This window comes from Sinocyclocheilus anshuiensis, unplaced genomic scaffold, assembly GCF_001515605.1.
Source record: "Sinocyclocheilus anshuiensis isolate Anshui unplaced genomic scaffold, SAMN03320099.WGS_v1.1 scaffold1371, whole genome shotgun sequence".
NCBI classification, from domain to species: domain Eukaryota; kingdom Metazoa; phylum Chordata; class Actinopteri; order Cypriniformes; family Cyprinidae; genus Sinocyclocheilus; species Sinocyclocheilus anshuiensis.
In genome coordinates, this window is record NW_015539833.1 from 701,296 (window position 1) to 712,650 (window position 11,355).

The 11,355-nt window shown below is 38.7% G+C and overlaps 2 protein-coding genes across 2 annotated transcripts in view; one reads left to right on the forward strand and one right to left on the reverse strand.

Annotated features, from left to right (window-relative positions):
* Positions 1–1,606, reverse strand: part of LOC107684308 (serine/threonine-protein kinase 10-like) — a 25,656-nt gene extending 24,050 nt beyond the window's left edge. The window contains exon 1 of the mRNA XM_016480541.1: positions 848–1,606. Coding sequence (XP_016336027.1) covers positions 848–1,000 — 153 coding nt within the window. The 5' untranslated portion in view covers positions 1,001–1,606. The remainder of the gene's footprint in view (positions 1–847) is intronic.
* Positions 1,607–3,381: 1,775 nt separating this feature from the next.
* The window catches only part of LOC107684272 (testis specific, 10), a 19,093-nt gene continuing 11,119 nt past the window's right edge, over positions 3,382–11,355 (forward strand). The window contains exons 1-6 of the mRNA XM_016480503.1: positions 3,382–3,449; positions 4,271–4,344; positions 4,455–4,574; positions 4,665–4,820; positions 5,891–6,070; positions 6,328–6,405. Coding sequence (XP_016335989.1) covers positions 4,494–4,574; positions 4,665–4,820; positions 5,891–6,070; positions 6,328–6,405 — 495 coding nt within the window. The 5' untranslated portion in view covers positions 3,382–3,449; positions 4,271–4,344; positions 4,455–4,493. The remainder of the gene's footprint in view (positions 3,450–4,270; positions 4,345–4,454; positions 4,575–4,664; positions 4,821–5,890; positions 6,071–6,327; positions 6,406–11,355) is intronic.

The following is an 11,355-nucleotide window of genomic DNA, read 5'->3' on the forward strand; positions in this document are numbered from 1 at the left end:
GTGGGAGGCACATTTTATTATGGATGCGCGCACTTTATTTGACGTCTTTTAGACTGTTTAACAGAAACACCCATCCACTGTAATGACGCTTGGAAGAGCCAGGACAATTTTTTTATATAACTCCGATTGGATCCGTCTCAAAGAAGAAAGTCATATACTCCTAGGATGCCTTGAGGGTGAGTAAATCATGGGCTAATTTTCATTTTTGGGTGAACTATCCCTTTAACTAACCATCATCATCATACTAAATGGAAGCATGAAGTTTTAATGCCAGTGTTTTGACTGTACAGTATATAGAGGTTATGGCCTTAGACCCAATCTCCAAATCACCCTATCCCACTAACAAACCAAGCAGCATTAGGCCTTATAACAGAGAAAGCATTCAAGGGAACAAGACGAGAAAACAATCAAGCAGACTGGACACTACAGGATGAGGTCATGTGAATGACAACCAGGGGTATGTGCTTGATTATGTCATGCAAGTGGTGACATCATAAATCTCAAAGAATTCAGAAACTTTTTGCACTTTCATTAGTGTATGTACAAGATAGATGATAGACAGACAGACAGACAGACAGACAGATAGATAGATAGATAGATAGATAGATAGATAGATAGATATCAATAGAGCAATTCCATTATAAGTGCATTACATGTAGGGAAAGATAGATAGATAGATAGATAGATAGATAGATAGATATCAATAGAGCAATTCCATTATAAGTGCATTACATGTAGGGAACACTATATTCTATTCATAAGAAAACTACTGGAGTCCAAAATCACATAAAACAGATATAATCTTACAGCAAGAGAAGATTAAACAATTTCTTTGCTTTTATTGTACCTTGAACACCTTTCCAAAGGCTCCATCCCCCAGTTCTCCCACAATCTCCCAGATTTCCTCCGGATTTGTGTCCCTGTGCACGTGATCATAGTGCTTCTTCTTCTTCTTCTCTGCGCCCAATTTAAAGATTTTTCGGAAATTAAAGAAGTACATAGCCAAATCCCACACGTCTCTTTCTCTGGTCGGTTGACAAGGGGAGATTTCTTTCAGCTAATGTCTAGACAGGCGTAAATCAATCAATGCAACTTTTATTGCATTCCCATTGCAATTCAATACTAGTCAGACTCTTGTCTAATCAGGAAATAGTCTTGAGTGTTGACATGTTCGTCTTTGCACGTTATAATTGGAGAGCTTGATATGTTTCACTAGTCATTTAGCGATCAGTATGTCGATGCAATAATGCACAGACAAAGAAAAAAAAAGACTTAATTCTAGCTTTTCTTTGCTCGGAGATCCAGTAAATCATATTTTTACAATAAAAACAAATCATTAACATGCATTAATCTACTGTGTGCAATAGTGTAAAGGCGAGTTTGATTTAAATAAATCCGGCGTCTGACTCTTTCGAGGCAAGTCATGAGGTTGTTGTTCCTCGCAGTTTCATGGATCTGGTCCTTAAAACCATCTATTTGTTTCTCTTTCTCTTTAAATAAAGTCTGACAAGAGGCTGATAAAATGTTTGCATCTCCTGTACAATAACAGTCTTCACAGGTCGTACATCCTCCGGTCCTGGGTTAAAAGCAAGCCCGCTCCAAACGCATGAAAACGCACAATAGTTTTTGTATGGAGAAACTCTGCGCTTCCTCTAATCTAGCGGATTGGTAGGGCTGGGAATCGATTCCAAAAAGAATCGATTCCTCGATGCCGAGGCGTTGGGAATCGAGAGTCGATTCCAAAGGTTGGAATCGATTCCATCAAGGGGAATCGACTCCTCAATCAGAGCCTTTTTCAGTTCAACAGAGCTTATCTATGGGTGCCTCTCAAACGGAAGGCTGCATCCTACGAAGGCTGCACACATTTAAATTCACGAAATAAACGGAAAGAAAACGAGTCGGTACTGATCATCTGAATTTTAGGATGCAGCCTTCCGTTTGAGAAGCACCATTTACCTCCCTCATGCTCGCTAAAAGCCGTAATTAGGAGAGTTGTGAGATAAAATATTATTTTCATTTTTATATTTTTATTACCATTCGCCTCCCTCATGCTCGCTAACAGTTATTAGAAGTCTGATTAGTTTCCGGATTCGGATAGATAGTTTGTGAACCAGTTAAAAAAAAAAAAAACGATTCAGAGGTTATTTTACGGTGGAACTGGCTTGTCCACAATTTTGAGCGCTGCATGACGGAATAGATCATGACGTAATCGAGGGTCTTGATCTTATTACCATCTAAAATACTATTTTTTTTTTTAATTCAGTGTACAGTTTGTTAATATTGTGCAAAGCATACAGTCATAGTAAACTTCATCATTCAGCTGAACTGTGCACATTTATTTTAGACACTTCATGTCTTGTTTAATTCATGTGATAAACGCATGTCCCTGCTGAGATGTGGGCTAGCGACTAATTTCACGGGCAAAGCAAGCAAAATTACAATTTTTTACAATTTTTTACAAATAAAGCTTCATATTATGAGAAGGATACTTTCTATTAGAGCTCTTTTTCAGAGAGAGATAACAACTAATCCTTACATAATACCTTACTGGAATAACATTGTGGAAAATATACCTTGGGAGAAAGTATGGACCTTGCCTTATAGATATCTGCTTACCAATAAAGCAAAAGAAATAACATTTAAGTTGATTCACAAATGTTACCCAACTAAAGTCTTTCTTAGGAAATATAAGTCAGACATTGAAGTGAGCTGCTGTTTTTGTCATTCTTCTGAAGAAGACTTCATTCATTTATTTTGGCAATGTTCCTACACAGAACAATTTTGGTCAGACTTTTTAGTGTTTATTCAATCTTTTGTAAGTGACTTCTCTTTTTGTTTTAATGATGCTTTCTTTGGATTGTTTGACTATTCAAAAGAGAACACCGGAAAATATTACATAATTTATGTTTCCTGTTTGCTAAATTTCACATTCATAAACAAAAGTTTACTGGCTCTAAACCTCTCTTCTCCTTTTTTGTTTTTATCTTGTCTTTATTTATGATTTTGATAATTGTAATATCTAATAGTATATAATAAATAATTAGTTTAGATTAAATAGTTTTAAATATTTACTATCTATATTTTTGTTCATATACCATTTCAACCATTATAGATCTATTTTCTCACACTATACTTCTGTTTTGTTTCCGTTTACATATTTATTCCGTTTATTTATATATGTATATTTGGTCTGGTTCCGCTTCACTGCTTCATCTCAACTTCAAAACTACTGAACGTGAGCGTTCACAACTTGTAGTCAAGACAACGGACGCAAACGGAGGGAGATTGAGTTCTGATTGGTCGCCGTCTCTCTGACTGTCTTGACTGACAGTTTAATGCTGTGTTGTGATTGGTCAATGTTGATGTTTATCCCTCCGGGTAAAGAGCTTTAACGTGTTGAGATTTTCTTCAACACACTCGTTTTTCATTTGCCAGAACCACTACACGAGGTAACACAAGCTAACTTACACAAACAGTGCTTTGTCGTCTGAGTTGTCTTTCGTGAAAGCAGAATGTATTTGCAGCTTTTGCGAGGTTCAAATTTACAGGTATTTTTTCGTGTGAATGATTTTGTGTGCCAGTGTACAAATATATTAGCGTCAGTGCCAAGCATACTTACTTTAAGTGCATGTCGTGGCTTGCAACAATTATCAGTAATCATTAAAATGGTAAAATACACTATAATGTTATACGTTATGTTCTTAAAAAGTCATTGTTGCACGGGACGCATTTTCAGTGACGTGCAAACGTAGTATCTCAGTTGCCATGACAACCTGTGTCGGCGCTGTGGTTTATTTTTATACATTTTGCTTAAGAAAATTCGAATCAAGACGTTTCTGTATAAACATGTCAATACAGTCATGCTTTATTGAAATGTATAGCTCTCAATACCCATCAAATTCTTTTAATTTTTTTTATGAGACATCAAAATTTCTTAATGAGAATTATGTAACTTTACAAAATAAATGTTTTTTGTTTTTTTTTTACATAGGACCCAAACTAGAGCACAAACTAATGACTGGTAAAACATGTAATTTCTCTCAATACCCATCAAATTTTTTTAATTTTTTTTATGAGACATCAAAATTTCTTAATGAGAATTATGTAACTTTACAAAATAAATGTTTTTTGTTTTTTTTTACATAGGACCCAAACTAGAGCACAAACTAATGACTGGTAAAACATGTAATTTAGTCAACTGAATTGTGAGACATAAGATGCCCCAAAGATGCCATTTTACTTTGTTGCATTGAAGTTTTAATTTTTATAGGTTGTAGTAACGTAGTAAATCTAACAGGTGGCACTAGAAACCGTCAAAACATGGAGCCTGAACAGGAGGTTTAGGTGAGTTTTGGGCCAGAAATGCAAGACTAATGTTTGAATTAATCATCTCCAAATGTTCATGTTCCTCACATTTACTTCAACAGTTGGAAGATTATTTTTCTATTTCTCAGTATTCTGATACAGCTGACGAGGCCGAGGCACGGAGAAGGATGCTGAGGGCTCGTCGCTCTACCAGCCTTATCAAGGGGGCATCTACCCATCAGAGTCCCACCAGACACTCACCTGTTAAAGTACTAATAAGCCATCAGTGCATTCATATCAGTGAGATTAGTTTCTTTTAATTCTGCTAATTCCTTTTTTATGTGTCTCTCTTTTTAAAGGGTGGCACGTACGATTCAGAGCTAATGAGGGTGTTACGAGAAAGAGATGAACTGCAAAACATGTTGGAGAAACAAGAGCGGCACCTCTCAGAGATCCAGGCCAATGTTAAAGTGCTCACAGCCGAACGGGACAAGACCAGAATGCACTACCAGCAGGTAGACAGCGCCAAACCTCCCAGAATTCTTCAGTCAGGTTGTTGTGTTTATTTTGGGGTGTGACACAGACATAGTATAAAAAAAAACACACACACACACACACACACATGGTTAATTCTGAGTGACTGATATTTAACTTGCAATTTCATGTTAATAAAATATTATAATTTATAATTTACACAATATATTTTTTTAACCACATGAATCAAATTTGTTTTGGTCAACATGCATTTTTATATATATAGCTATATATTTATTAGTAGTATTGCTTGCTAGATTATATATATTTTTAAATTTGTTTTGGCTTCATTACAATAATAGTATACAGTAAAAACAATTATTTAATTTGATATTAATTAAAATATAAAATTTATATAAAACAATATTTACTTAATATTGTAGCATAATATTTTTAGTGCATACATCAAGTTTGTTTTGATCAAATTGAGTATATAATTAAGTATATGTATAGATTTGATATAAATATATAATATAAATATATATTAGTAGTATTATTTGCCAGATAATATCTGAAGCATTTGTTTTGGCTTCACTACAATGACAATATACAGTAAAAACGATTATTTTATTTTATATTAATTAAAATGTTAAATTAATAAATCAACAATTATATTTGTTTTGACTTCATTACAATAAAAGTATACAGTAAAAACAATTCTTTAATTTTATATTAATGAAAAATGTAAATTAATAAAACAATATAGCCTATATATTTATTAGTAGTATTATTTGTCAGATAATATATTAATAAATTATTTTGGCTTCATTACAATAACAGTATACAGTAAAAACAATTATTTAATTTTATATAGATTAAACTATTAAATAATAAAACAATATTAATTTAATATTTTAGCATAATAGTTTTTAGTACATGCATCAAATTATATATATATATACATATATAATTATATAATTTTGGAAACTTTTAATTATTTTCACACTTTATTTTGAATACTTTTCTTACCCAGAAAGAAAGCACTCAGCAATATATCACCAGTATTTCACTAAACAATGTGGCCTCAGATGTGCCCTGTCTCCCACTGCAGGCTCAAGAGGAGATAGCAGCTCTACGACGGGAGGTCATGAAGTCAAAGGCCGCACGAGGGCCCAAGAGCAGTGTGACCGCTCAGAGCATCCTGAAACGAGTGGAGGCCGAACGGGACGAGGCCATAACAGACCTCAACCGCATGACCACAGAAAGAGACAGCCTGAGAGAGAGACTCAAGGTACGAATAACAGCCTGAGTACACTGGCTATTCATGTGCTGTATCACATTTGTGTGCATTCATGTTTGCTTGTATCCATCTTATGAAGATGTTATTTAGGAGTACTAATAGAAAATCACTTACGCACTAGTGTACAGTAATAAATTGAGTCATCTCACTGGGGAGCAGAGTGATAATTCCAGGAGAGAGGTGTGCTTTTTTTTAGCCCACTGAGTGTATGTGTGTATGTGTTCCCTTTGAACTGCACGTCGCCTCAGATCTCTCAGGAGACAGCCATCAGCGAGAGAGCTCACCTGGAGCAGAGGGTGGAGGACCTGCAGGTTGCTGTACTCACAGTAAGAGCTCTGTATTTATAGACTGCCATGGAACAGTGACGACAGCTGTAGATTGAACATAATGTACTTACTATAGTCTGCAGTGAAGCAAAATCACAAATGAGATCTCAATTATTGCTCAATTATACAAATGGAGACGTATTTAAGCCTTTAAGCCTGACATATTAAAAAATAGTTTTTTTTTTTAGAACAGTTACTGAACCTTTAGATACATTTTTTTTTAAGTTTGCATATGTATTTGATACATCAGGCTTTTATAGAGCTCATTATTGAGGAGGAAAAGCACCTTTTATTCAGTAAAAATTCAATTTGATGTAGATGTTGTTATTTTTATGACCAAAAAGTAAGATGAAATTCTGATAGCTTGTAATGTAAATAGTTAGGTTACTTGCGTAACCCCGGTTCTCTGATAACAGAAGTGAGGTATCTCACTATGGGACCCTTCTTGCAGACTACACGGTGAAGAAGCTGTGTGGAGAATGACGCAGCAGCGGGCTGCGGTGGGTTATATACCAGGGAGGCGGGACTCCCCGATCGCTGCAGCGATTGGTCTGTCAGTCTGACAGACGTGGTGTGATTGGTGCTTCCGCAGTCGGTCACGCCTGAGGCGCTCCCATAGTGAGATACCTCACTTCTGTTATCAGAGAACCGGGGTTACGCAAGTAACCTAACTATTTACATTACAAGCTATCAGAATTTCATCTTACTTTTTGGTCATAAAAATAACAACATCTACATCAAATTGAATTTTTACTGAATAAAAGGTGCTGTATCTCACTATGGGAGCGCCTCAGGCGTGACCGACTGCGGAAGCACCAATCACACCACGTCTGTCAGACTGACAGACCAATCGCTGCAGCGATCGGGGAGTCCCGCCTCCCTGGTATATAACCCACCGCAGCCCGCTGCTGCGTCATTCTCCACACAGCTTCTTCACCGTGTAGTCTGCAAGAAGGGCGGTGAGGTGAGATACCTCACTTCTGTTATCAGAGAACCGGGGTAATGCAAGTAACCTAACATTCTCTTTCTAACACCTAACGTTCTCTTTCTAACATCCGTTCGGTATCTCACTATGGGACATAGACCACTCCCGTATTGCAGATAATGCTGTATGAACAGACGCAACCTAGGAAGGTGATAAACAAGTGATCATGGCTTTAATGCTTGAGCAAACCTGATGCACTTCATAATATAATACAGTGAACACAAGCACAGTGTATTATACTGCTGAATTGAAAATATGCACGTATTCCCTGAATAAAATGCATTACATATCAGGCACCGCTCCTGCTCCCAGCACTGAATGCACCAGTGACGACTCTGTCACATCCAATCTGTAATATCTCACAAATATGTGCGGTGATGCCCAGCTCGCCGCAGCACAAATGTCCTGAATAGAAACTCCTCTGAACATTGCCGAGGACGTGGCCATTCCACGTGTGGAGTGGGCGCGAAGTCGAGGTGGTAAATTTACATCCTTGTAACACATTACGATCGCGTCTACCACCCAGTGAGAAAGCCGCTGACATGAAACAGGACTTCCTCGATAATTGTCAGCCCAAGAGACAAAGAGCTGATTACTCCTTCGTAACAGTCTCGTCTTCTGCACATTGTCAGCCCAAGAGACGAAGAGCTGATTACTCCTTCGTAACAGTCTCGTCTTCTGCAAATAAACACTTAAAGAACGCACCGGGCATAAACAGTATAACCGCTCTTCCTCTGATGAAGAAAAAGGCGGTGGAAAGAACGCTAGCAATTCCACAGATTTGTTTGTTCCTGTTGTGTCCCTGACCTTAGGAACAAATGCCGGGTTAGTCCTTAGCGTAACTTTCGATCCATCCAATGCAAACTGCATACAGGAATGATGTACTGACAAAGTGTGTAATTCACTTACGCACTTTGCTGTAGTAAGAGCAATCAACAAAGCCGTCTTTAAAGAAAGACGCTGCAAATCAATGCCCTCTAATGGTTCAAAAGGAGGCTGCGAGAGCACATCCAGAACCACTGTTAAGTCCCAGGACGGGATCAGGGATTTAGTGACCTGGACGCAGCCGTCTCGCTCCCCTCATAAACCGACAAATCAGGGGGTGCTGACCTATCGTTCCCGAATCCAGCCCCACATGACATGCTGAAATAGCTGAAAGATAGACCTTTACAGTCGAAAAGGCTCTACCTTTATCCAATAGTTCTTGCATAAAGCAAAGAACATCCGATACAGAGCATAAAAACGAAGTAATATGCCTCTCTGCACACCATCGCTCAAACACTCTCCATTTGTGACCATACAGAGAGCGTGTGGAGGCTGCCCTCGCACTCTGTATTGTGTCAATCACGTTAGAGGGTAACCCGATGGCATTTAAATTCATCCTCTCACGGGCCAAGCCCACAGAGCTACTTTGTGGGGTGCGGGATGAAATATCTCCCCGTTCGCCTGAGAAAGAAGGTCCCTGCCCAACGGGAGAGGCCAGGGTTGATCGTATAGAAGTGGAATTATTTCCGCTATCCACAGTTTTCCCGGCCAATACGGTGCAATCAGAATCAGTGAATGTCTGAATTCCCGTACTCTTTGTAATGTTGGCCCGATGAGACTTAGTGGGGGAAACGCGTACAACAATGCGTTTGGCCATGGGTGGGCTAGAGCATCCACACCCAGAGGTGCATCCTCTCCCATTAGGGAAAAGAACAGAGGGCACTGCACGTTTTCGCGCGATGCGAAGAGATCTACGGCAGCCTGTCCGTATCTCTGCCACAACTGAATCACCACCTGTGGGTGAAGTGCCCAATCTCTGTAACGGGGATTCCTTCTGGACAACAGATCCGCTCCCCTATTCATTGTACCCGGCACGTGTGTTGCACGAAGCGACAGAAACCAAGTGCTGCTCCACACAATTAGTCTGTGAGCTAGACTGTGAAGCCGCGAGCTCTGAGTCGCTGTCCAGCACTGAAATTCTCTCATTCTCAGCAGCCCCAGGGGAATTATGGCCACTGTAGAGGCCATCAGCCCTAGTAACCTTAGACACACCCTGAGAGGAACCGATCTCCCTTTCTGAAAAAGAGAAATGCAGCTGTAGAATGACTTGATGCATTCCTCTGATAAGAACGCTCGATATAGCACTGAATTCAGTCTGAGACCCAGATAGTTTATCTCTTGAGCGGGGAGTAAACAGCTCTTCTCTCGGTTCACCTTGACCCCCAGACTCGTCAAATGTGAAAATAGGGTCATTGTATCCCTTTCTGCCTGCTGCTGTGACTGCGCGCAGAGCAAAAGGTCGTCCAAATAGGCTGATACTCTGACTCCCGCTTGACATTTGCTGAAAGTTCTCGGTGCGAGAGACAAACCGAACGGAGTCCTCTGATAATCGTAAGCTCTGCCCTGATAAGCAAACCTGAGAAATTTCCTGTGTGCAGGAAATATTTCTATATGGAAGTAAGCGTTCTTGAGATCTATCGATGTGAACGAATCTCCTTGACGCACTACTTGTGATAAAGTTCGTAAGTTGAGCATTTTGAACCTGTACTTCCTGAGGTGTTTGTTCAGGGCCAGCAAATCTAAAGGGCGGAGACCCCCACCTTTTTTGGGAATCACAAAGTACCGGGAGTAAAACCCTTGCTGGCTTTCCTCTCGCGGCACCGTTCTTATCACTCCTTTGTTCAAGAGAGAAGATATTTCTTCCTCTAAAACCTGCGCCGATTCCCCCTGTGCTGTTGACATAACCACTTCTTTGAAACTGTAGTGTCTTTTTCCTCTGCTCTTAGAAATCACACTCAGTCTTGGGTTTTTGAAGCCAGAAGAAATACACTTTATTTCATATAATCTATGCTATACCATTTCGGAATCTCTATTTTCTGTTTTTCAGTTTTTATATTTTGGCTGACATCTGATAACTGACACCATGATCCCCAGAGTGGTCTATAAAAATAATCTGTTAATTTAGGATTTCCCAAAAATCCTAGACATTCAGCAATACAATATGGTCTGGTAAAATCTGTTAAATGACAAAAGTTTCTCCCAAATTCGGCACATTTTTGGTAGTCATATGGATTTGGTATGGCTATCACTTTGTCCTTCATTCACATCCTCTGTACTGTCAAACAACTTACTTCTTGCTCTTTCTAAACTATTTACCTCTTGTATCTTTTTTCCTGATTCTTTCATTTTCTCCTCTATTCTAACATTTCCTCAAAGTTTGTCCTATCTTGGTTTGTTTTCATCATTTCTAAAGCTATGCGTGCCTGTCTATAACAATCCATTTGTAAATATCCTTCACTTTCTTTTCTCTCTTGCCTTTTTGTTTTCACAGCTGGTTCCTTATTTTCTTCCAACTCTACTGGCCCATTCATTTCCAGTTCTCCAGTTACTTCAACTGTTCCCTTGAGAATTGGTAATTCTCCGTCTGGGGGCAAATAGGGGGGTGGCTCAGAAAACAACTTTTCTCCCTTTCTTTTTGTCTCTTTCTCAGCCTCCCTCAGTTTCTTCCTGGCTTGTTTTATACTTTTTAATATCTCCTCCCCTTCCTTTTTCACTCTTACTGGATTTGCTGATTTTATTAATCCTATATCTGTGTCATGTTGAGACCATAGTTCAGTTGGTACCTGTTGCTGCATTTCCTTATATAACTCAGTCTCATTTTGGTTTATTATTTCAGATGTTGTAGTCATCTGTGTCATTTTCTTTTGACCGATAACTACTTCTTCAGGAATTCCCAGCAAACTGGTTGCACACAAAATTTTGATATAATTTTTGTCAGCTGAATGAAAAATCAATGGATGTTCTGTTGGTTCCCACTTGCTTTGTTCTGCCTTTTTCATCATTGGTCCTAAATCTTTTGCATCCCAATTTTTTTTCCTACATATACTGCAATATGTGGAACCAAATTAGTTTCACTGAACCATTTTTTTACAAATTCACCTTCTGGTATATTTAAAGCTGCTCCCTGTTTACCTATTATT